The sequence below is a fragment of the Perissodus microlepis genome, chromosome 6, assembly GCF_051167445.1.
Source record: "Perissodus microlepis isolate ML-2025 ecotype Zambia chromosome 6, ASM5116744v1, whole genome shotgun sequence".
NCBI classification, from domain to species: domain Eukaryota; kingdom Metazoa; phylum Chordata; class Actinopteri; order Cichliformes; family Cichlidae; genus Perissodus; species Perissodus microlepis.
The window spans coordinates 3,238,707-3,265,832 of NC_140466.1; the positions used below are offsets into that span (position 1 = coordinate 3,238,707).

At 42.0% G+C, this 27,126-nt stretch overlaps 1 protein-coding gene across 6 annotated transcripts in view; it reads right to left on the reverse strand.

Annotated features, from left to right (window-relative positions):
- The window catches only part of kcnq5b (potassium voltage-gated channel, KQT-like subfamily, member 5b), a 130,373-nt gene that overhangs the window by 11,975 nt on the left and 91,272 nt on the right, over positions 1-27,126 (reverse strand). For 4 of the 6 annotated variants that reach the window (XM_084930191.1, XM_084930190.1, XM_084930189.1 and 1 more), the window contains exons 2-10: positions 25,950-26,040; positions 20,707-20,833; positions 14,857-15,032; positions 14,090-14,215; positions 12,434-12,544; positions 11,930-12,025; positions 9,859-9,953; positions 5,730-5,756; positions 1,895-2,118 (exon numbers count right to left, since the gene is read on the reverse strand). In XM_084930191.1, coding sequence (XP_084786317.1) covers positions 1,895-2,118; positions 5,730-5,756; positions 9,859-9,953; positions 11,930-12,025; positions 12,434-12,544; positions 14,090-14,215; positions 14,857-15,032; positions 20,707-20,833; positions 25,950-26,040 — 1,073 coding nt within the window. Of the gene's footprint in view, positions 1-1,894; positions 2,119-3,686; positions 3,744-5,729; positions 5,757-9,858; positions 9,954-11,929; positions 12,026-12,433; positions 12,545-14,089; positions 14,216-14,856; positions 15,033-20,706; positions 20,834-25,949; positions 26,041-27,126 lie in introns of all 6 variants that reach the window. The other 2 variants (XM_084930187.1, XM_084930186.1) reach the window with 1 other exon arrangement.

Sequence of the window (27,126 nt, forward strand, 5' to 3'; positions counted from 1 at the left end):
CGCTGCTTATGTTCGGAGAAAGAAGGGAGAAGCAGACAACTCAAAGAACACCGTCTGCACAGGGAAACACGATGATGGGAACCACTGCTTTAGTGCATCTGGAACTCGGGATCTCATCAAGGTTGAAGGAATTGTGACGAAAGAAGGATATGTGAAGAAGAAAGCCTCGAGCAATCAGCAGACAAAACCAGATCTGGGTAATGGCTTTGTCTTCCAATATGACAACAACTTCTCTGTATCTATGAAGCGCCTTGAGGCGACTTTTGTTGTGATTTGGCGCTATATAAATAAAATTGAATTGAACTTCAAATTTGCATCACTCCTGCTGAAGAACATCTGACGAATCTTTTGACCCTGGTAGTTTTTGTAGTTTTGGACACTTCCAGCTGTTTTTAGACGGAAACTCTAAACAAAACCTGCTCATCACCAGGTCACTGTTTCAGAATAAGTTACCACCTCGATGTAACAGGTAAAAAGTGACTCAAGACTCATAAGAGACTAAACCCGGACTTTAAGCTCAACACAGCTTACTAACCCATTGACCTTCACTTTGTAGTTACACGCCTCTGTTGGGCCGTGGGGATTCCTGTGAGCTGGTGGAAAATCTGGAGTCTAAATAGTTTAAAGCACAGATCAAAGCTGTCCAAAATCCAGAGATTCACCTTAGTGTCATGTGGGAATAAAGCATTAAAGGTTTAGAAAGACTTCATTTTGATTTTCCAAATGGAGCTGGAACCCTGAGCACCCTGAGGAGGTAAGCACAGGGTTAATGCCGTTGATGTGTTCTGTTGAACTAAACACTGTAGATGACCTCAGGAAAGGATCGATTACTCCACAGTATGTGGGTTTTGTCAGACCTGCTGCTGATGAAAAACAGTGCTGATTAATGATTTGCTCCATTAAAAACTTTCCACTAAAATAATTCCTGGTTTCATTTCTAATTAAGCCAGAATGGAAGGGAGATGTTTCCCATCCTCTAATGTCTCACTTAGCCAACATGTCAGCGATCAGACGCAGCGTGGCTAACCAGCCAACCAGTTTGGTTTTGGCTAGCTTGGCTAATGATTCCTCTCCACCAGCAGGCCTCAGCCAGCTGGACGGCTCTGACACCCCATATGGCTCCTGGAGCTCACCACCCCCACCTTCCATCTATCCATCAGTCCGCCCACAACCACCAACTGGCCGTTACCCAGGAGGACTCGCCAGGCCGGCACTGCTAGGCCAAAGAAAGGGAGCACAGCAGCCATCAGCATTCCTCCACTCCGCTGCGTCATTAGTGAACCAAACCAGTTCTGATGAGCTGGATCGAGAGTCAGTTAAATACGAGCAGTGAGGTTGGGGCAGTTGTGCTTATTTTTATATCTCAGGAACACCTTTCTTTAAATGTGGCACTCAAGGAAGAGCAAGAGCAGCTGTTTGGAGAGGTTACTCACTTCCTGTTAATCCCACACGACTGAAACTGGCCGATTTTGACCATGACAACACACAATGAGCAGCGGTGAATGTAGCCTAATGGCTAAAATAAGTTATTAGACCTGCTCTGAACAAAAAAAGACATTGAGACATTTCAAAATTTAAATGGAAAAAATTCTAACATCTTTTTTTTTTCCCCTCACAGGAAAAGCAGTTTTGTCCAGTACTATTTATATAACGCCAAAACACAACAACGGGCACCTCAAGTTAAAGACTCCATGATAATAGAGAGAAGATGATGAAACCAAGAAGGCCGTCTTCAGTTTTGGTACGGTAATATGTTACTTAGCATTTATAAGCCACCACTAAAAAGCCAGCATGGTGGAGGCCAGAAGCCAGACTCTAAAACAGGTGATTTTGCTTTGTTAATAATCCACACTGATATAAAATACCGGCAGTGAAAGCAGAATGGCACACGCACCATCAGTGGTGGAGCGGGACTGACTCTTGAGGCGGAGCGACGGTCTGAACCGCGTGCGGTCGTTGAAGCTCCAGCTCTTCTGAACCTTGGCGGGACTGGTGCCCTCTGTGCCAGCGTCAGCCACCGGAGAGCGCCTGTCGTTCACTGATGACGTCTGCCTATTCTTGATGCTCTGACCTCGGGGGCTCGCCATCCTCACCCGCTCCTTAAAACTCAACTTCTGGCTGAAATTAGTGATGAAGAGTAGTACAGAGGGAGATTGGAGCAAGAAGGGGAAAGAAGAAGGAAGTGAAGTGGGGTGGAAATGACAAAGAGGTAAACATGTTTGAGCGATAAATGATTTTCGTGATGGCAAAAAGTTATCCTGGAAAAGTGTTCCTTCATAAACTGCTGAACATGGCAGCCATCCATTTAGTATAAGGGCTGCAGGACAGGATGGAGACAGACCAGCATGCATTGCAGCAGATGCTTTAGACAAAATGCAAGCTTTGGTTAGATATGAAGCTTCAGCTGTGTGATGATGCTTGTGGTTTGTTCCTGCAAGTGTGCACAGTATGCCGTCTTGTGTGACCAATTAGTTTACACATCATTAAAAGAGCCAGCGGGTGTCGCACAGTTATATTAAATGTATCGCATGTTTTTATATAAAAGTGTGAGTTTATGGATGAAAATTCATAAGAATTACCTGCAGAGTGTGAACAGGCAGGACCATGAGGTGTGGAGATAATTAGCAAGTGACAGAATCTGTGTTTATGCAGAATGACAGCATGCAAAGCCGTTCGCAGGCATCAGCCGTGCATCATTTACACGCCTCAGAGGATTAAACAGAAGTCTGTGTTCTTCTTATTGTCACCAAATCAGTGGATTTTGGTCATGAATGTGTTGATTCGTCTCAGTAAATTCTTACTCTTAAACTCAATAGTCTGAGAAAGTCAACAGGATGGCTAATGATTTCATTAAGACGTTATCAGCCAACGAGTGCATCTGCATAATCCTCCTTTCTAATAACTTGTAAAATGAACGTCATGATCTCACTTGTTAGTCTCAACGTGACTTGACACTAATGACTGAGCCCGTGAAGTCATCAGGAAAATGTTGCATGCTAGGTTCTGATTCTAAGCTAACGTTAGCTAGTGTTGCTCACTGCTGACTGTGCCGAGTGGCAGTGAGACACACAGTGAGGCACTGAGGCCCTCGAGACTGTACAGACTCTGACTTATATCCCTTGTTAGAAATCAGAGCACATGATGTAAGAAGTAACTGAGAGAGTCTCATAGCTGTTAGGTGGCTAGCAATAAGAAGCAATGCTTCTCACCGGTGGAGGGGATGGCACCTGAGATGTCTGTGTGGGTTCTGGTGAGTGAAGCGCGGTTTATCGTTTAGGTGGAATACAAGGAGGTGAGTGAAGAAGAAAATGTTGACGGTGCATCACACACACACACACACACACACACACACACACACACGGTAATTTCAATCTCACTACATCCAGAGAAAAAGCTAATTAGTTATTTCAGAGGAGCTGCTGCTGAGAACGAAACCTGGCACAGACTAATGATCTGACAGTTAAAAACCAAAATCACAACAGGCACAAATAGCGCATTGCTCAGGCAAATATCAAACAAAAGGCAGATAGTGTGTTACTATGAAGGCGACTGATGTCTCCCTGCAGGGTTTTCTGGCTCTGCTCTCTCTGAGGCTGCACAGCCTCCTACAGATACCCATGCACCAAGAATTAGTCAGCATTCCCAAAGAAAAACTTCATGTCACGGGGAGCAGAGATGCTGTGTACCTATGTTTCCGAGCAGTACACCTCCTCAGTAGCTTCTGTTTATTACTATGATTTTTACTAAAAACCAAGGGGAGATAGACACACGGTGATGTGTTACATGAGGCAGAAACAGATGAGAGAAAATCTTTCTGTCTTAAACCCTCGTGCATCTAAACACCACTTTCTTAGTGTAAGCTCTGCAGAATAACTGAGTGATGAACCTTTGCAGGACTGTATGCATGAAGTCTAGGAAGTACAAAGTAATACGTTTACCGCTGGAGTTTCAATTTGTCGACCACTGACATTTAGAAGCAGCAGAACGGAGGCAAATTGAGCTTAGTAGAGAAAATGAACATCTACAGGACTGTCTGAAAAAGGCTGCAATTTGGTGAGTCACACAGTTCATGCCGATATCCCTCATTTAACTATGTGAATTCAGCTGGGCCATGGCAACAAGTGCCTGAATCACCAGTGAGCGGAAAGGGAGCTTTACACAGTCGTGTGGGTTTACTGAAGGTATAAACATGCAAATCCATTTTTGTTTCCCATGTAATGTTTTGGTTTCCTCACTGCCTTTTCTCATATATACTGATTCTGTTAATAAAGCAAGGCAGCTCTGCACTGACTGCACAGTGTGGCGTTTAATCCCTCCTCTCTAGCTCTGCAGTAGAGACATAAATAGAGTTGGGGGTTTTGCAGAACCTCCATCACCTTTTCTACATTGTGGTGTATTTCATAAACCAGGTTCAAAGGGAAAGAGTAATATGAAAAAGAAAGAAAGCACGCCTGCCTTCAGTTCGCAGCGGTGGTTTGCAGACAAACATTTACTCAGTGTTTCGTAACTGCAAACACAACATATTACATCACACAGCCTCCACTGCCCTGCACACTGCCCTCCCCAAATGAGTCTATAAATGCATTAGCTAAAAGAGAAACATCAGGAGCACTGATTTCATTACAAAATTAAGCAATATTAGGACATTATCACACAGAATAACATTTGTAATAAGTGTGTAATAGATACCTCAGGCAAGAGGATATTTTAAAGCATGAGAAAAATGGTGTGTGTGTGTTTTTGCCTGTGTGTGTAGTGAACGTGGTGTGTAAATGATTTTATTTTTTCTCTTTTGGAGAGAAAAAGCAATAAAAAGAAAAAACAGCACCAAACAGAAAGTCAAAACAGTGAGTCATACAGAGTGCTTGTGTAAAAGTGGCTGCTTTTCCAGGCAACACATCATCACCCTATGGCCTTCAGCTCCTGTTAGGGCACCTGTTCTGTCTGGGTGACCATGCAGGTCGCACAGAAGTGTGGCGGAAAGAGCCCTCAAAGACGGCCGGCCATTGTTTGAACATAATGATGCAGATCACGAATGTATTAACAGAAATTAAATGCTTTGTACCTTCTACTGAATTTAAGTGAGTGATAAAAATAAAAGCTGCACCACATTTGTGATGTCATGCAACATCAGATACATCCGGTGTAGCTAAGTTGTCCTAAAGGCGATGACACCTTTGATTTCGCGACGTCATTAGAATAGAAAGTAAATATGGGCGTGGCCATGGGGAATCACTAATGAGTGAGCTGCAAAGTGCAGATGAAGGTTGAAAAAGAAGTGCCACAATAACATCCGTTCCTCTAACAACCGGTGTCCAAGAAGTCCGGCTGTACAGCAGAAATAAACACATTTATAGCCTGATACCTAAAACCATTTCGGCCTCTATAGATTGATTCCCCCTTCATAACATTTTTGAGGTGTATCTTATAGCCGTCATTCATCTTTGATCTACAGGCAGGAGTTAGAAACTCTAAAATCTAAAGCTGACTTTTCAAGGTAATCTAAAAAGTCAAGTAATTACAAACATTTGACTAAAAACAAGAAGAAAAAGCAATGAAAATAAAATTCAGGCACTCAGTTATTTTCAGGTAAATTTCCCAAGTGGTCACACGTGGTACTGCGCCATATCAGCTTTGTTGATACATTCTCTGATTTGACGCCCAGCCCTATTTTCAAGTCATGGACTTACAACACTACGTAACACAGCGAAGGTCAAACAGTCACAAACCTTGTGGTCGACTCTCCCTGCTCCTTCCTGCAGCAGACAGATCAGAAAAGGAAAGATATTTGAGAACACATCTTTTCATAAAACTTCAGTAATAGTACAGTGCTTATATCATAATACTGGTGCTTTTGCAAGTTTTAGCCCATTTATTAGAAATCTCATATGTTGTATTAAAGAGAGTTTAACTAATATTTTCCACTTTGTCTTGCATCAATTTTTGTATGGTAAGTTATGTAATCTACCACAGTGAACAGTCTTTTTTGGTCAAAGTTACAATGTTATTGCAAGGTAATACAGTGCATCATTTTTTATTTTGCAGCTTGGTCTATTCCAAGACCAAGGAATATTGGGTATCTAACCCATTATTACAGGACGTTCATTTTCTGCACAACCACAGTGAGAGCCTGGTTCAGACTGCCGGAAATAACTTGGACCCGGGCACAGTGGAAGCTGCCCTCTGCCAGGTTGCCCTTGGTCATTAATACTGGTCATAACCTTCTAGAATTTCTAGGCAAAGCCAAGGGGGCAGGGTTTAGAGTTCAGAGTTCAGAGTTCAGGGTTTAGAGTTCAGATGAGGTTCCTTCAAAGGGTGGCAAGACTCTGGATGGAGCATGAGGAGCTCAGTAAGTCAGGAAGGACTCTGCTTAGAGCTGCTTCTCCATCACATGAACAGGAGCCAGCTAGAGTGGTTCAGGTATCTAACCAGGACATATCCTGGCACCTCCTAGGTGAGGATGAGGTTAGTCCAACTAGCAGGAGATCCTGGAGCAGATAAGTGTCAAAGTTTTTGTGAAGTGGATGCATTATTCCACATAATAACATGAACTCGTTTGGCTTAATGAAAACCAAGAAACCAGTTTATAAAGCACACCCTGACGTGTACTGGACAGTGAACCTGCTGGATGCTCTTCATGTTGGGTAATGCAGGTTGTGCCTCATATACTTAGCACCGAGGCTTTTCCAGGCAGCTGATTTCTATGTTTACTTTTGCTTTGCTTTGCAAACCTTTTCAGCGTGTAAAGTTAGCGCGGCCTCAGCAGTGGTGTTAACGGCAAATGAGAATTCTTCTTTAACGGCAACATCATAAATGCAAAGTTTATGTCCACAGTGATGAATGACACACTCAGCATGTTTAAAAACTCATTTACTCTCCAGTTGAAGTCGTGATGATGTGAGCTTTAGGAATTCATTAAAATACAAGTTATATATGATTTATAACCGAGGAGCTAAAACCTGCAAACGCACCAATGTGTTCAGCATGATAGGGAGATTTCTGCATCACAAGCTTTGCCAGCAGCTGTTTCTTTCACAAGTGCAGAGGATTTGAAGGCCGCAACACATCGATCAATAAGAGGCCTGATGGTGGAAGCTTTAACAAACAGCAGACTCACTACAAACATGCAGGTTCATGCACACTAAAGCAGCAGCAGCAGCGAGAGAAGAAAGTGACTTAAGGACTGCATGTTTCACACATTACTCCTTTAAATAAAGTAATCATAAAGCTAGAACTGTACATTATATGTAACCATCTGCAATGCATTTATTGTATACATTGCAGATAGCTGTCCCAATATTTCCAGGCTCCACAGATGGCTTTCAAAAGCACATAGGAGGGGTGGAAAACAAACCCCAATCACTGGGTGTTTGCAGGGTGTTTAGGATGGATACCAAAAAATGCACAAATCATAAAATTTTAAAAATGTTCTCTAACCAAAGAAGAAAAGCTCCCCATTTCTATAATTCAAGGTGCATAACTAGTTCAAGTATTAACATTTAGCAGCTTGGTTAGATGCCTGAATTATATCACAGAACTGTGGATAATTTTAAACAGAGTATTTAAATGTAAGTGCATAAAACTCATAAATGCCAATACTAAAACATGAGGGGAGGCGAGCTTTTAAGGGCAGCTTTTCTGCTTTTATCATGTGCTGTTTGGGACGATACCAGTCATTTCCCACAGCATTCTAAAATGTGTAGTAACAGTACGTGGGATTATAGCAGTCATGCAGCGTATGTTGAGGTCTTTTATTCTGAAAGGAACAGGAAGAAGCTCTTTTTAGATATACATAGAGCAAAGCAGGTTTTGGTACAGACTGGGCAGCTTCATGAATAAAGTGCTCGTCTTAGGTCATTTTAAAAAATAGAATTTGCTGGCTGGAGTAGACACGGTATGATTTATGAAATAATAAATCAGAGGCAGGGATGTTTCTGAAACTTTCTTAGTCATAAAAATAATTCAGGAAGTGCATAGTTAAATCTTCTTTTACCTCACAGGGTATGAAACACAAAACTTCAGGAGCTTCTTTTCCAGCACATGTTCAAATTCTGATCTAGTCCCAACAAACTAAACATGAAGTCCATGATGTTTGTGTGGGACAACATGGGTGATGAGATTAATGCTAAAATGCAGATTGAATTTTTTTTGACATAGCCAATTTAAGAAAAGGAACACAGACACACTATGCAGCTTGCAGTTTTTGAACTTAATTCCATTTTCCCAACTTTTATAAGCAGAAGTAGAAGCTAAAGTTTGTTTTTATGCTGTTATGCGACAGGTATGTCAGCTGCTGCCGTGCCTGGAAATTATCTTTGAGTTCCAGCATCCTTGAGTCAGCACATCTGTTGGTGAGATGTGTTTACGTTTGTGAACTGGAGCCAATAAAAATGTGGGACAGTGCCTCAATATGTGGGGACACGAATAGAAATAATGTGTGGTCCCATTTAAAGTGTGACACCTTAAGACAGAAACCAGGTGAGGCGCAAACATGGAACCTCTGAATTGGCCTTCAAGCTGTTTCTGAAAGGAGAACTTTCATGTCATGACTTGTTTTGAGCAGACGCGCATCTCACATGGTGATATGAGCATTTAAAGTTTACCCAGAATGCACTTTTTGAAGTGAATTCTCTGGGGCGTCTGTTCCTCTACACTGCAGACATTAAAGTTGTGTTATTGAATACGATCTGAAACGCTAGGATGTATCACGAGATACTGAAGCTCAGAGATGGTTATAGAAACGGTGTCAAACTCCAGGCCTCAAGGGTCGGTGTCCTGCAGGTTTTAGATCTCACCCTGGGTCAGCAGACCTGAATCAAATGATTAGTTCATTAGCAGGACTCTGGAGAACTTCAAGACAGGCTTAGGAGGTAATTTATCCATTTAAATGAGTTGTGTTGGATCAAGGACACATCTAAAACCTGCAGGACACCGGCCCTCGAGGCCTGGAGTTCCCCACCCCTGTTGTTGTAGAGAAAAACAAATCTTACTTAAATAAAACCTTGATTGTGGATTGTGACACTCGTGGTGATTTGGTTGCGGTTTTTAACAGAGATTAAATCTGATTTTCAGTCCTGAAGGTTTCATGTGAATATAATAAATACTGACACTTAAAAGGCCTTTAATTTAAAACCATCCGCTTTGTACTTTGAGGGCTGTAAAATTTGAAAATATTCGCACTATGAAGGTAAAATTACGTATGGTTTTATTATAAATACCAACTTTCCTGTCATTGACAGTAATATGAAGAACCACTTGATGGAAGTTGACGGTTTGATGGCACTGGGGGAAATTTCTCAACTCTTTCCGCATCCCTCATCATTTTCTGTAAAAAAGCTGCACTACAGCTAAAGCTTGACACACTGGCAGACTGAAATAGGTGCGTCCCTCTAAATCACTCTGGGCCCTGGGCTTTTGAGAAGATGAGGGCTTTGAGTTCAAAAAGCCCGATTGGCTGATTGAAGCCACAATTGGAGTCATAAATAGACGTGCTATGAAAGGGTGACGGCTAAAATTGCTGCCTCGGTCCCTCAAAGCAACGAAAGTTCCTGGCCCGTTGAGCACTCAGCACACAGACGGAGACATTTATAGAGAAGCAGATGAAGGAGTCAGCTTTTTTTTACATTAATGGAGCCTGGAAATTGTCTGTCATTTATAAATTAAAATTCTAAAATCACTTCTTCTATAAATTTTCAATAAAGAGAAAAAAAGCAGATACGTAAAACGACAGGACAGAGCAGGAAAAGTGAATAATCCAAAGAGGATCTAAATTAACTTTAAATTTGCAAAGTTGAAGTGCAGGAAAGGAATGTGGCACAGACACCAAATACAGACACCAGCTGCCATAGTTGTACCTACTTTGTAGGGCTGCAGGTATGCAACGCCTTCAAGTGAGGCTTCCAGGTAGCAATGGAAACCGAGTTCTCATCAGCCGCATAACTACGCCAAACACACTGCATGCAGAATACACAAAAAAAATAGGTGGAAGGGAAAAATTAAAAGACCCCCCTCCCAGAAAAAAACGATAAACAGACAGAAAAAAAGTAAAAAAACAAAAGAAAAACAAGGCCCCAGAGGGAGTCAGGAGAAGAGGAGAAAAGAAAGTAAAAAAAGAGCTGATTAGTGAAAACTAAAACACGGATGTGTCACACGTCTGGGGTCGGCCGGCGTTCAGGCATGGATACATGCCTGTGGATAGGCAGGAGGCTCTCATAGTGCCGCCACGTGGCGTCCAGGTAGGGCCTGGTGCTGTCGGTGGAGTAATAACGCCACGCAGCCTGGTACAACATGGGGATGCACAGGATGAAGAGGAGGAGGAGGAGATGGGAACATATGATGGACAAAAGGAAAAGGAAGCATGTGGGGAAATATACGAGGAGGACAATGTGAGGTCAGCACCAGTGAAAGTCAGGATGAAACTAAAGGTGAGTGAAGATCAGGTAGCAGGACGGAGGGGATCGTTGGTGTTTCTGTGCTTTATACCATAGACTGTATATAAAAGACAGACATACAGTGGGAGGAGTTTTCTCTGCAACTTAGCTCTTAATTTAACATCGCCGTGGTTCCTCAGACCCCAAAAAATAAACAAAAACAAAACAACCATCCCCCCAAAAAACCCTGCCAGGCTTTCGGATTGTTTCAGACAATAAGCTCAGTAGGAAGGAAATGTTTTTGACACATTTAAACAATTGCTTTAATCCAAACTGGATTTCATCTGAAAGCTGATGACGAGTCCCAGGTATTTAACCCAGGATTGTCACGTTGGAGTTCGTTCCGGACATGTTGGCCTTGTTTGCGAGTTGTTGTCCCACCCTATCATCATGTCGTTTGTTAAGGTCATATAGGACGAGGACTGAATGTTGTTAGATCGTCTGGAACGGGACCTCAGGACCGAATCATAAGTGGCAGATAGTTGGAGTTGTCGGACACCACTTCAGTTCAGTGGACAGAGATGCTGTCAGCCACCTACAACACTGACTCCTCATCAGCTTTAGAAACTGAAGAAGCCTTTGGAACGTCAAGAGATCATCTAGATTAGATGAGCTGAACAGACATTTTGAAGCGCAAATAAAGTCACAAGAAATGAACTACTAACGTTGGGTTATTAATGAACTACACTGTGGTCTCATGAGTTTAACGTTGAATTTCTAATCCGGTTTCGTGGAAGTTCTTAAAAATAATCATTACCTCCATTCGTTTGTGTGTCTGGACATGGATTTAACAGGTTTTTTTCTCCTTGTCATGAATCTTCCTTGGGCAGTGGTAGTTAGCACAGCTGCCTCACAGCAAAAAGGTCCTGAGTTCAATTCCACCATCATGCCGGGGTCTGTCACACCTATAGGTGTGAATGTGAGTGCGAATGGTTGTCTATGTGTTAGCCCTGCGACCTGTCCAGGGTGTACCCTGCCTCTTGCCCTAAGACAGCTGGGATAGGCTCCACCCCCTGATTTCATGTTTTATTGAATACACTGTGTAAATTATAGTTCACTTAAAAAAATGAGTAAGCTTTGATAGACGATGTGCGTGGAACATCCCTCGGTTCCACGCTCAGATTCACCTGTGCTCGTAACGCCTGCTTTCAAAACGGCAAGAAAGGAAGAAAAACAGGACTCTGCAAACCAAATGGTGATCTCATGGTAGCCATGACCATCTTTTATATACAGTCTATGGCTATACTAGTAGGAGGTGAAAAAGATGACTGAGCTTTGAGAAGATGAGGAGAGAACTGGGCTGCACAGGGTGACGATATCTGCTTTTCACTGGGTTTTGTCAAGTCCACGAAGGAAAAGGACAAAGTGGAGAATGACAGTCGCTTATAGATTTTAACAACACTTCAGTGGATTGAATCGTCAACGTTAACGTCTTCATTGTCCAGCCCAAAGCAGAGATATGTGTCAGAGACAAAAGAATAACAGGGTGTCTGCTTTACCTGGATGAGGTAGGCCGCTGGGTTTCTTCTCTTCTCAAAGTGCTTCTGTCTGTGCTGCTCCTGGACCTTCAGGGCAAAGCCTGAACCCAGAATACCCTGAAATGATATAAACAGCAATAAATACACACACCACAAATACACCATGATGTGGTTTCATGCACTGGTAGCACTGACTTAAAGAGAGTATCCTAGTGCTCCTGTGCAGGCTTCCAGAAGTTAGCCAATAAGAAGAGAGCAGGCAAGCGCTAAAACAGCTTGTTTCAGAGAACTTTTATGTCCTCAAGTAGGTACATAATTCAATTTAATGACTGAATTACTGTGACTGGAAATTAACTGAATGTTCTATTACAACAATACAACAATAATTATTATTATAAACTACAATAATAAGGTTGTAAATTTACATTAAAAAAGAAGCAAATTTCATAAAAAAGGAAACTTTATGAGAGAAAAAAAATGAAAACCTGTTACAGAAAACTGATTCATAAAAAAAGAATAACTTACAGCTGGCAAGGCAAAGAAGGAGATGCCGAGGAGGGCGAACCCTGCGGACAGCATCCGCCCCGTCCACGTCTTTGGCGTCTTGTCTCCGTAGCCGATGGTTGTCAGGGTGATCTGTGAAAACAATGATTGTTATCAGGGCCTGATGGATGCTCATATGGAGCCTCTGGCTGTTTAAACAGGGAACTTTTAAACAAATGTTATATTTAAAATTAAAACTTGTGCTGTATCAGAACTTGCAACTGACCTGGTAACGCCGACGTTGTTTATGACTTATCTAAACATCTACAAGCTATTGGTAGTTTTTTAATTTAACAGTAAGACGTCATTAGTTGGAAATTATAAAGTCATGTGGAATACCTATATCTATATCTACCTATATGAGACCTGTTTTTAAAGGCATCTTTTAAAGGTTGTAGGACAGAAACTGGTTTCATCTTTTTGTTTGTGACTCAGGCAGCTTTTGCAGTTTTGGTGAAATGGTCCTTTAAGTGATATTAAAAGGGGTTATTTGGTTAGTAGACTTGAATGAAAATGCATCCTCTGCTTTACTTACACTAATCTATTAAGACTGCTTTTATTTCTGTCAGACTGCTCAGTGTTAAATGTCTTCTGGTACGCATCGGTCCATTGTATTTGCAGCTTTTTCCCTTTTGCATACAGCCTGATTTTCTCCATACAGAGACATGATTTTAAATGATGCCTTCAAGCACTGCAATCACATCTGAATGATTAAACCTGCGCAGAGGCTTTAACGGATGTCAGTCTGTGCGGCCTTGGTTCCAAGAACGCTGCTGAAAGCCGGCGGCTCAAATGTTTATTCTGCTTCATCTGAAAAAATAAAGTTTTCTAAGGCACAGAATGTGCACTCCTCTTGTCCTTTATGTGCAAAGACCTACCGAGCATCTGATGATGTTGTGCAGATATACACGGAGAGGGCGTTTTGACAATATGAAACCTTAGATTCAATGAAAATGGGACTCAAACATCTCGATGGAAGATGTCAGCAAGTGAGGTTTTAATAGAATTAAAAGAGTTAATTGCAGTAATGATTCAAATTGATGGTACTTAGTGCATCAAAATATGACTGCTGGTAAAAGCATTCTCATGTGTTCAACAAAAGCCTGAAAAGGAGCACTTAATGAAGTGTATTCACCATTTAATGACATGGGCAGATGTATCTGGCCGTGGACTGAAACTGGCAGAAAAACCTTACTTGGCTTTATTACTGTGCCGGTTTTATCTGCCCATCTGTACAGATATCCATCCATCTACCTCTTTGATTTGGAAGCCTGAACATTTTTCATTCAGGCTCTGATTACCATTCATGACAAAGGCCATTTTACACCATTATGAATTTCTGAGCCGGATTAATAATGGTGTTTAACGGAGCCGTGCAGGACTAATGTTTATGGACAGCTGTTGGTGCTCAGAGGCACAGCTGAACAGGAGATAATAACAGCAAGGATTCTGCTTTTCTGCATCCAGAGCAGGACACACTCATCTGAAAATACTCAGAGTAAAACCTGTACTCTGCTGATGTCCAAGAAAGTCTCACTCAGGAGGGTCAGGTGCCTGCAGAAATTGGCTGACAGCTGCTAAAAAAAATCATTTCTATCAGGGCTTTTTACTAAAGTACAGAAATTCCTCCAAACTCACCGTGCCCCACCACAAGGCATCCGCATACGTAGCAAACTCATTGTTGAACTTATTCTCCACAAGGTAGACAAGGAACGAAGAGAAGATGAGGACCAAGAAGCCGATGTACCAGGCGGTTACCAGTTCCTGCAGAAGTCATAGAGGTCATTCAGAGTTTAATGGTGGAAAAAGGAGCATTTATTTAATGCACAACCACTCTGGCATATAACAGGAGAGAAACCACTTTTCTCTGAACACTGAGGTCAGAAACAGAAATAAAATAATGACGTGATAGGTCAAGACCCTTTATAGTACCTTCCTCTGATGCAGTCCCTTATTGGTTTAGACATAAATAAGATAAAACACTGCGACCAACTTCCTGATGTGCTGCTAAAACAGCTGCTGAGCTGCCTGCTCTGAACTCTACAAGACCTCTGAATGTGCCCAGTGTTACCTGCAAATCAGGGACTGCAGCTAATCTGACTTATTGCTCTGCTCGAACAACGCTGTAGGAACACAGCTGTGCTGGTGTACACTTTATCAGGAACATTTAGGTAGGTGATGAATGCTCATGAAACCCTCTGTGACCTCAAAATAGCAAGGAAGAGCAATCAAACTATCATGCAAGATTAGTCTACTAGTTTAAAAATAAATAAATACTGCATAACATTTCATCTTTAACACGTTTAATTTTTTTAATCTTATAAACATTGCGTTACAGAAACATCTTGAGATTCCCTGAAGCTTGATCAGAAGCTTGATGATCTGCAGATGCCCTCCTCGCCTACCTTGCTGTGTGCGTAGACTACAGAGCCCAACAGCTTCCAGGTGCCTCCCCTTCGGTCCATTCGCACCATTCGTAGGATCTGCAGGAAACGCAGGCTTCGCAGGACTGACGTGGCAAAGATGTTGCCCTGGCTACCTGCTGACACCACCGCCACTGACGCTATCAGCACTATGATGTCTGGAATGAAAACACAAAACGACGGCTTACCAGCAGAAGAGGATACAATTCTTTATGAAGCTGCCTTTAAAATGATCTGCACTGATAAATATGTGTTTTCAAACAGAAATAATCTATACAAAGCTACACTATACAGACAAATCTGCTGGGTCACCAACACACTACACCTACAGGAGCTGCCTTGCTACAGGAACCAGGCCGTGAAGCTCCTGGCATCCCAGAGGAACACGACCACAAAAAGATCAGAAAACTTGAAATACAGTTTTTATTATGGTGGATTATGAAAACTGATTTTGATGCTAATGCTAGCTGAAGTTTGGACCTCTGCAGTTACAGAGTCAACAGAGCATTATTCATGTTTATGCACTTTACCTTCTCTGTGCTTGATTTTATACACCTGTGACTGAAACACTTGAATTCAAAGGCTCAGAGGTGTTCACCAACACTTGTGCATAGAGTCTATATTTAAAGAAAAAAATTAAACCGGGGGAAAGTAGGCAGAACCGGACTTCCACAGAGTGATAATAAAACACCAGCAGTGCTGAAAGTGGACCAGAGGCCACACAGAGACCACCTGGAAGTGTAGTTTTTGGTATTTATGGGTGGTACCAGAGAACTTTATGATCCCAGAAAGGCTTCCTGACTGTGCATTATAACCCTGGAGGCCAGCTTGGCATAAGTTGACCTGCTGTCAGATCTATTTACTGGAGATATATATTACTATAATACTCATTTAAAATTGATTAAATATTCAATATTACTAATATCTGAATGGACTCGAATATACATGCCACATGCCTCTAACAGCCTGTGGAGTGAATCTTACTTGCTTCGGGGTGCCTTGCTTCACTGCCTTCCTTCCATAAACGGTGAGCTACGTAAACATGAAACAAGAGCTCAGAAATTGAGTTTTTTAATCACTAATTTCAACACTCAGCTCGCTGCACAACAGAGACTCAGACAAACCCCACAAAAACGAATACAAAAAAGAAATGGGATAAAAGATTTATTATTAAATTACCATCTGACAAACAGTATGAGACGCTGTGCGATTATGTGTAGTGATTTATGTGTACGCTCTGTGTGCACTCAAAAAATAAGAAAACTGGCTCTCAGAAAAAACACGACTATTTCCCTCATCTCATTGACAGCTCAAAAAAAAAAAAAAAGACCGCTCACTCCTGCTAGCAGAAAAGAAAACAGAAGCAAGTATATCTTGTTGTTATTGATCTTAACGTGAAACCATCCTATCAAAATTCATTCTCATCTGAACGCGAGTTAGACGGTTCGACGTCTATCATGCAGCAGCAATAACAGTAAGTCAGCGTTGTCATCTCACGCTGCTCACTGCAGTAAATCAGCCCAACAAAGGCTCTATATTACTGGAGATGACATAATCTGCCACAGGCATCAACAGCACAATAGCATCCTATGGCCTCTTCCTATACAGAGTATATGCTGATTTAAGTTGCCTGGCTACTGCATTGATCTGCTGTTTACACAAACACAGCAGAGGGAGAGGTAATTGGCTAAAACAGTGCTCTGCTGTATATCTGAAAGCAGAGCTCGCACTTCTGCTTTGTTTCCTTTTAATTTCCCATAAGAGCATAAAAACTGCGACAGACGTAAACACGGGCACAGAGAGGCAGACGCACACAGATCTGACTCTGTGCAGAGGAAGTTCACACAAAGCACAGCGAGCACATGAATAACACCAAACCCACAAAGAGCACAGACAAATAAGACCTCATCCAACTCAAAAAAACCCAAATCGCCCCGTCTCTTCCATCTCAGCGATGCTCCACGTTAAACTCTACACCCGGGCCGTGCTATTTTACTTCACTGTGTACGAGAAGATTTCCCTTCTGTCCTTCAGTCGAACCCATTTTTTAAAAGAGAGAATGCTTGTTGAGGTGAAGCTGATGGTCGTATAAATAAACAGATCAGTTGACCCACAGTGGGGAGAGGAAGAGAAAGGGGAAAGGTCATGAGCAGCGGCGGCATTACAAATACATTAAAGGGGCACCAGCAGAGCTCGCCGACTTTGAAGGTGCTCAGAGGAAAGTAAAAAAAAAAAAAAAAAACAACCACAAAGAATCCAAAGATTTAAATCAGTCCAGCTGACTCTACACAGGCATTCAGCCCTATACTGCTAAAATACACGTCTCTTTAATAAGAGTAAGACAGCACATCTCACGATAGCTCCCCAACAGTGAAGTCAAAAATGTAGGAACATTTTCACCCATCACACATCCATTCATCAATCCGCTTGTCCAGATCTGGGTTTCTGAGGAGCTGCCCAAACCGCCCACCCAAAACACACTTGTACATGGACTAAATGACCTGTAACATCAGGCTAGATACACTGTACTACTGAAGCACTTCCCTACAGGTTAAACCAAAGGATGCAGGTGAATGAAGTCCACAAAACACATGTAGACTGGTTGGACAAACTCCTATCCTCACTTATCCTTAAATATCATTCCAGGTCCGGTGTTCCACAACCAGGATAGAAATTGCATATTTCAGTCTGAGTTTTTCCACAAACCAACTTCTTCCCAGTTTAGAACTTAAAGAAGGCAAAGAGCTCAGCTTCTCAATGAAACTACACAGACCGGTGGGCGGCCTCCCATTTTTAAACACCTCCACTGCAAAGCTGCACTTTCTGCAGATTTTTAAAAACTTTAGACATTGATAGCATGTAAGGGCAAGCAAGACCCGCAACAGCAAGTGCACATCTGCAGAACATATTCAGTTTCCAGAACAGATCCGAATGCAAACCTGCAGAGTTGATGGTGACTCTATGATTTTCATATATGTTCAGACTATCACACACGTTTATGCTCATTTCTTTTCTTTCTCTATGGAACTTTCCTCTCAGTGATGAATGATCACAATTTGAAGGTCTTCATTTGAAACACAGTGTTCTGAGCTTCAGGCAAAACTTCACACGAAAGAATGTGAGCGTGAAATCAGATAAACACAAGAAAGCTGCATATTATGACAGTCCATCCTCAGGCGCATCATTCGGATGGATCTCCATAAGGGCCGAGCCATGTGCATCACAGCCACTATGGAGTCATTTACTCAGGCTGTCAGCGGACATGCTTCCTTTAACCCCCGGGGAGTCTTTGGTCTTTTAAATGACTCACAGGGACAAATCACCTGTTCACACCAGTTAAAGCGATGCTAGTTTTCATTCCCGCTTCATTTGCGAGTTAATGTTGGTCACTCTGAAGTCACAGACTAACACATCTTTAGATCACGCTGGTTAAAACGTCATATCGACATTAAGATTCTGCACGCGGTGCTTATTCTGAGCACAGAAACTTCCTTTGGCGTTCGGCTGTTTTGGCATCAACATGCCGCCGTACGGCTCCAGTGAAGCTGCTTGATCGCGAGTAATTAGGGAGCCCTGCTGCCACAAATAAACTGGTTAACAGAATTTCCACTGGGCACGATGCAGCAGCCAAAGTGAAAAGAAAAAAAGAACTGCTTAAAGGACTCCACAGAAGAAGAAGAAAATGATTTAACTTCTGGGCCAAAAGTAACAGCAAAAGGAAGAACATTTTAAATGAGTTCAGTTGGAGGCTGTAGTATTTTTAGATATTCAGACCAGGATATCTTATTATTCTAGCATTATTAAAGCATTTTAATGTAAGACAGATCAGTCAGATCCCGTGCATCCATTAAAGTAAATGTTGCTCGAGTTTAGTACTAAAGTACTATCAGCAACCTTTACACCTTTAGGCACTTTCAAACTATCACACAAATATGCACAGAGTTTGTTTAGAATCACTGAAGTAAAAACAAGCCCTCCTGTTTCCATCTACAACCACTTATGTTTGACATGGCTCTAGAAGAACATCAGCACATAACCGAGCTGACATCACTGATAGGACACCGAGTCAGAAACGGCACGAAACGGAGATAATTGGATGGAGGCTGGTTGCAAAGTGGCTTGCAGGTGTGCAGCACCTGTGTGAAGGCTAAAGTAGCATATACAGTGCAACCTACCTGAGATTTGGTAGCTGTAGGCTGACTTCATGGCCTACCTGAACCAACACTATGATCAATTAAAGGTCACTGACCCTACATATCATACTCAAGGAGATGTTGCATAAAACGGCACTCAAAGCTACTCACATTTTTATCTTTCCACTAAAGACGTGATCCACTTTAAGTCTTGCCATTCTCAAGGCTTTCAGCATCTCTGAAGTCAAATTAATTCATGATAATCCTAACAATAATCCTGGCGATACAGCAATGCCCAGACTGAGGAAAGACTGAGCTACACAACCAGTTTCACTTCATTTAACCTGCCAGGGGCTAAACTTGGCATAAACCAGGAGTTTGCTCATTTAGAAATCTTCATGTAGAAAAATAACTGCAGTCATGGCAGAAAAAAATCAACAACAACAACAAAAAAGTTTTGCCAGTAGCACAAATTCTGTGTTTCATAAATCCTTGAACAGCATTAATCTATGAATCTGGTTTTCCTGCAGTTCTCTGTAGCAGGCTGGATATCTGCTTCACTCCTGCCTTATCAGAGCTCCATACTAAAAACATCCTCAAAGACCAGCTGCTTCACAGATCCAGGAGTAATCTGGTAACGATCTGTGCATTTTCCAGTTTGTCTTGTGACATTTTATACCATGCTACAAGTAAAAAGTGATAATTAGTCACTGACATTAGGTGAGAAATTCACATTATTTCATACATTTATCCCACAAGTATTTTACTGCCATGACAGTTACGTCAGCTTCTGCCACCCAGCGTTCAGTCTCCAAACTGGCCACAGTGGGAGCTGGTTCAATGGAGGACTGCACTGGTTTAGTGGGAAGAGCTAACAACATTTCAGATTCAGTCAGACTAACACAAAGAAATCACCCACTATCACTCTGAAATCTTAAAATCCAAACGTTTTTCTGCAAATGATGGAGAATAATTGCCGTCATGCTCTGGAGTTAAAGTCGATGTCTGTGCACAGAAACTAAAATCATTGTATAATAAAAGTTGTAATATGACCAAAACTACACACAGACACAGCATCTCCTTCAGATGTGAGAGCATGCAGAGTCATTTTATACTGCAGCACAGTCACAGGGTTTCTCTCTGCAGGGATGTGCGTTATGATTCAGCTCCATTTATCCTTCAAATCCTTTCTTTTACTTTCTCACTTTATTATTTTTTCCACGCTCGCCATCACACGCCGTCGTCTTCTCCATTTCTCCTTATCTCTTACTTATATTTCACTCTTCTTTTGCTCGCTCTCCCGTCAGTGCTGAACAGTGTGTCGACGGGAGCTTGCAACGCACTCGCTGACCTCGGAGCCCTGCTCTCCCTCCCCGCGAGCGCCCTACTGTACTTTGAAAGAAGCAGCAGAGCGATCCTTGTCTAAACAGTGGAAAGAATAAAAGGCAGTTAATGCAACCTCATTACGTAAATGCTCTCTGCTCTTATGAGGCCTGACCACAGCTGAAAATGACACCAGCAGACTTTGGTCAATAGCGTGCCATGGGCTGCGTTCACAGAGAGGACGCAGAGCGGTCCGCTAGAGGGCAACTGTAGGGTGAAACAATGAGAAGGGAATGGCTTTGTAGCTGGAAAACAAACCTTTAAGCAGCGAATTAATCACCCAAAAAAAAAAGAAAGGTGTGGCCCAAAGACTCACCGATGACACAAAAGGGCTTCCTGGCAAAGCGCAGCCGACCCTGCCATCCTCTGTAGCGACAGCAGCATCCCGCTGACCAGATACGGATGATGAATTCCAACCCGAACACCACAATCATCACAAACTCCTGTTGGAAGCATAGAAACAACAGTTGTTTTGGAAGCGTGTTGATGACGGCAACAGAGAGCATTAATCTGGTTTTCCAGGGATTAAATCAAACACAGTTAAGACAGTGGATATATTAGACAGGAAGTAAACAGTTATGCACCAAATACACTGGCAAAGAGAGAAGCAGATGTAAGGACCAGAACAAATGTGCCTGACTGTCCGGGTCATGGTTGGACTGAGGAGAGACAAACTTACAGGTTGTTGGTGGAGCGTGGCTGATGTGTATAAAAGAAAGACACAGCATAGTTTTGGCTCAGTATTTTAACATCAGGAACTGAGCAACTGGTCTCCACAGAGACTTAAAAGTCAAGCCTGTGTAAAACTGCCACAAAGTGCAGTTCCTGTAATGTCCACTTGAGGCCGTCTCCTGAAGTGAGTCAATCACCGTAGACTTCCATGTTAAAAAGTCCAACTTTACAGCAGAAGTAAACATATTTACAGCCTGGTATACAAACAGAGCTTTGATCTCTACAGCTGATTTCTCCCTTCATAACAACTGAATCTATTTTTTTCTCTTCACCCATTTTGACTTAAGGCTTAAGGGTGACTTAACAGTGTTTCAATATCAGAATCTGACATTGTTTCAATGTCAACAGTATTAGAAAATATAACGTCGAATCAATGTCAGGTTTCAACATTGATTCAATATCAAAACCTGACGTTGTTTCAATATTAAAAAAGGGTGCAAGAGTGACGTTAGGTCAATGTCACACCTCAACGTTGATTCAATGACATCGCCTGATATTGACTAAACATTGTTTCAATGTTTCCTTGCTATCTGGGTTGACGTTAGGCACTGTTGGGGGGTGTGGTAGGTTGTATCTTGGCTGTTACTCGTATGCTGGGCTTTACCTTTGCTAAATGAACCAGTGAACTGGACCTCTGGACTCTGCTGTTAGTGCTTTTTGGAGCTTTTTAATGCACTTACTTGACCTTTTGTGCTTTTAATGGTACGAAGCGACTGTCCGAGAAGTTTCCTTCACTTCAATTCAGTTCTAATATTATTTCATTACTTAGCACTGATGCTAGCCACAATGCTAGACCCTTTGGATGTGTTTCAGGAAGATCTGCCAAATCAAACCCACTGTGGTGACTTAACTTAGCAGTATTTAGCAGATATGTGCTCCTGTAGACTGTACAGTGTATAGATGTAACCTGCTAACCAAGCCAGCTAGCATTAGCTCAGAGGTTAAGAAGCTTGAGTTCTGTCTACAGACTTTATAAAAGATACATGCTGCATTCTTTTTAATGGCCACCAGGAGGCAAAGACATCTGGTCCTGAAAAGTAAACAGGAAACAGTCCTTCACACGGAACTCTGTGAATGCTTTCCTGCTGATTTTATGAGCTCAGTCACTCATTTTAGAAAAGATTAATTATCTATTTTCTTCCGGTTATGCGGGGCTGGGTGGCAGGGAAAGCAGCCTAAGCAGTGAAGGTGCTCTCCCTCTCACCGGCCGCCTCCTGTGAGGTGTTCCTAGGCCAGTGGAGAGATGTAATCTCTTTAACATGACCAGGGTCTGCCACGGCATCTCCTCCAACCTAAACTATTTATTAAACTCTTTAAAATTTGGTTATTTAATCACTGGCCAGTGACTTGTCAATCATAAGTTGTTGTTTTAGTTGTTTTATTGACTTATTTTATATTTTACTGCATCACTGTTGTGCATTTTATTGATTTTAGTGGTTTTACATTGTTAAGCACTTTGTGCGGTGTGGACTGTTGGAAATGTGCTATATAAATAAACTTGAACTTGACCTTGACCACAAGTTAATGACCAATGACCAATGAGCATGCTCCAGCTCCAGGCGCGATCAGTTTGACAGTCGGATCCACCTCTCACTCATCACATCTGGTTTTAAAACTTGAGGCTTTATAATGAGACCTCACTAACCCCTGGATGATGTCATGATAGCCCGTCTATGTTTCAGATGCAAAGACCAGCAGCACATTATGTTGGGCTGGTCTTATTATTTTGGCACATCCATGTAAATTTACATTAGTCATTATTTGCTGCATTGATCACATGTCATTATACGTCATTAATGCAGTGTTTGTGTCATTTAAATGGATGCTGGGTTGACAAAAGTATTGTGTGTCAAAATGACTGAGACGGGTCATCTGTTAATGCACACGCACGGCTTTAGCTTCCATTAGATGGAAACGCTGATGCAATTAGCGTGGTGCAATTTGTGAAATGGCAGCTCCAGCTGCAGGGGCAATCATGTGCAGTAAATGCTGCCCGTGCAAAAAAAAGTGACCTCTCCCTTCTGCAAAAGCTTTTTTTAAAAGAAAAGAAAAGAAAAGAAAAGAAAAGAAAAGAAAAGAAAAGAAAAGAAAAAGAAAAACGTGAAGAGTCTGTTAAAAAGGCATTTCTGCTCCCGTGCCCACCGGTGACGTCTTTTCTCGTTCCTCGCTTTCTTCTCAAGACATCTTTGAACTCAATTTGTTAGTACTTAAAGAAAGTGGAGTTCTCAGTTTGAGGGCAGGCACTTAAATCTGCCATTTATTCTGTTATCCCGAGGTCGACCCCGAGAGTTTTCCCGATGGCCGTATGGCTTATTCATAATGGCAAATTCTCCTTTCACCAATTCATACTTTGGTTTCTGTTCAGAACTTCTTTAAACAAGACATTCAAAGGGAAGGCAACGTTGTTAACTGCTCATCATATTCCTTATTTATCTCCCACTCCTCCGCACAGTTTGTCAGCAATCACAATTAGCACAAATTACACAAATTACTGGGTATTTTCTGCAGACTGCCTCATTTTTCCTCTTTCACTGCACATCTTGGTTAATTTACAGGATCACTGATATTTTGTAATTAATATATAATTTTACTCATGCAGCTAAGTGCATGAGTAAAATGGAAAATACCAGATTACATTCCATGTTCGGCCCCAGCCACACACATCCAGAGAGCCGACCACCGGTCAGTAAGAAAAAATATGTTTACCTGTTTCTGAATACGGCACTGAAATAAAAAACATCTCCCTACGATTGTTTCGATTGCTAGCAGATTACTGTGGTCACTGATAGTTTGCAGTGGAAGATACCAACATGTTTGCAAACACTCAAAATAACTGCTAACCAGCAAAGAAACCTGAAAAAGTGAAATGCAAACCAGGAACGGACAACATTCATCTGCAAAGAAAAAGTCTCAGCACTCTACTTTTTAAACATTCTCCGTTTCCAGTTTGTGACTCAATTTTTCAAGTTTCACTGCAGCTCAGCATTTAGAGACAGGTCAGCATTTTGTATGAAAAGTTTAGGTCAGCTGTGGGCGACCAAAGGAACCTGAAGTTTTTGGTGCAGCACCAACTTTGTGACCAATTTCACGCAACGGCAGCCAAAATCACTCCGGGTGGTTTCAGGGGGTTTCTGAGCGGTCCGCAGGCCTGAGGTCTTACATCTGTGTCAGTTAATCAGACTGAAAGGAAGCGGTCAGACGTACCTTTTGTAAACGTACGCTTACACTGCAATATCTTGAAAATGTGCTAAATGAGGTTACACTGGAACAATGATTATTATGCTCGGTTACTCTGGATGAAAATTTGGGGTCAGCGGGTGACGTGATAAAATAAGCATACAAATGTCGTGTGCAAAGTGACTGAATAAGTCTGTCACATATTTGTTCTCTCCTGAGGTATTATGTTGCTCTTACAAAAACCCTCCAATGTCAGAGACACCAAAGAGCTAGAGAAACTCAGTTTGTGGGATGAGAGTCTCACATCTCAGAAGTCTGAAACACTCCAGTCAGGCAGGTGGAAGTCACACACCTGGATGCTGAATCTGAGGAGGAGGAAGATAAGGAGGAGAAGAACTGAGGCTTCAAGGATTTAATTAAAATTTGGGAGGTCGCAGGAGGTCGAGACTCTGGTGGTCCACTCGCAGGAAATTTAAAATGTCATTTCCTTCTGGTGACTTTTCATGCATCTTTTCAGGTTAAATTTATAGTGGAATTTTTTTTTCTGTAAGGGAAACGCATCAATCTGCCACGCGATGATAAAAGTGTCCCTAATAAACAGTGTTAGACACTGAATTTCAAATATATTTTTTATATTTTCTATTTGTTTGTAACAGTGGTCCAACTCAGCTGTAACCTTGAACATAAGGAATAAAACTCAATATCAGTAACTTTTGGAGCGTTAGTGAAGGAGGGCTAACTGACATACTATGATGGAAAACTTTGTATGGATTTGAATATTTCTGATGTGGAGCTTAAAGTAGTCAAGGAAGGTCAATCAATAAAGAGCCTGTAGGTCAGCGCCTGATCATGGAGAGACAAACACCATCATACGACAGGAAGAAGATACCTAAAAGAGCCAAACTGCAGCAAACTGCCTGAGATCACCTCGTGCTGTCTGACTCAATGCCAGCATAAAGACTACAGTCGTACAGGCACCGACGAGCTCACAGTCCGTGACCGACTGCTTTCACCAAGTCCACAGAACACACAGACTGGCTCTACAAACTCCCACACCCTCAAATATCCTCAATACGAGACCGAGACGATGATCCACCTGAAGTTGAAATTTATATTGAAATGTTCAAACATGTATGAAAAAGAGCATGAAGAGAATCTCCTGTCAGCTCTTTTTGTTTTTATCAGCTTAGATATGCTGTTATCTGAGAAGCTGGGACTGTCTGTGTTATTCAGGCCAGGAAAGATGTTTCCTAGTTTTCCTGCAGACCACACAACACGCACACACACACACTTCTGACACACACACACACACGTACGCAGACAATAACAAATGTCAAAACATCAAATATCAAAATTCATCATATACATATAAATTTATACACAAACAAGAAGCAGTTCTAATGAGAATAATGAATGAAACTCTGCAAACGTTTTTAAATTCTTCGGGAGCATATTCCAATCTTTAACTGGTTTAGAGGAGAAAGCTGATTGTGCAAGGAAAGATAAATCCCCTCTAAGGTGGTGGAGCAGCCTCATGGATGGTCTTACTGTATGTACTACACGTATGCTTGGATATATTGTAGATGTCAATGAATTAAAGAGCTGATTGCTCAGAGTTACTGGCAGAAGAACGCTTTTCCAGGTGCTTACCAGAATGAGCAGGCAGTAGGAGGAGAACTCCTGATGAGCCGGGATGGTGGAGAACACAGAGAGGACCAGGCAGCTGAAGACCAAGACGAACCTGAACAAAAACACAAAACTGGAGTCAAACAGGATGACATCAATGGGCTGACCTCATCCACCACACTGACCAAACCCTCATTTCCACTGGTCCCAAACAGGCTGTGCACTGAAGTGGAATTGTTCCTCTGTGACAAACTCTTGAACCCATTCTGGCAGTGAAGGAAGAGCAGCACACCAACGACCTGGCAGCGCAATCGCACAATTATTTCCTGTCTGCAATGAACAGTGAGCCCGACCATTATTCAATTTCCTGAGATATCAAGTTAATCATGCTTGTTTGTGCAACATGGTTTGCAAGAAACAAGCAGTGAAACTGCGGCTCTTGGAAAACAAGCAACATCCGACCACTTCCACACTCCCGACTGTCGCTCCCTCCGCCAGGAAACCGTAGCTTTCCATCTTCATTGTTATGTTTTGTTTTTCCATCACACAAAGCTTCCAAAATGAGAAATATGAGTGCAGCCTTTAGAGCTACGGTGGCTCCTGATGTTAAATGGTGAGAGCACATCTGTGTTTTATCATCTCAGTTTGCTGCACAGGCCCGTCTGACACGCAGTGTGTGTGTGTTTTCTCTTAACTATTGTGCAATGACAGCAACACAGCCCACTTCATGTTACACAGTCATAATGAGGTCTTGTTTTTAGGCCTCTGAAGTTCGCTTCAACTCATAAACACACCTTTAATTACAGAATTTCAGGTGATTATTTACACCCCTGCTGAAATCCAAGCAAAAACCCCCACTGTTACAGAACTGAAAGCAGAGGCACCTTCTGCTGTCCACAATAAAACCGGGTTGCATCTATGAAAAGTATCCACAGTTCCCGTTTACTGCTTGATACAGAATAAACGTCTTTATTGTATATATTACAAACTGTATATATTACAGCCAGGACCAAAGTCAGAGAACCAGAAATGACATTTAAGCAATGAAGATGGATTACAGTGTGCAAGACCTGTTTGAAAGCCTAAGCAGCTGAGAGATGAAGGTTGTGGTCGAATAGTTGGAATAATACCAAGGAAAGACTCTTCCTTTATTACCTCCTTTAGCAAAGGACACAGTGGATCATCCTTCATGAAGGGAAAT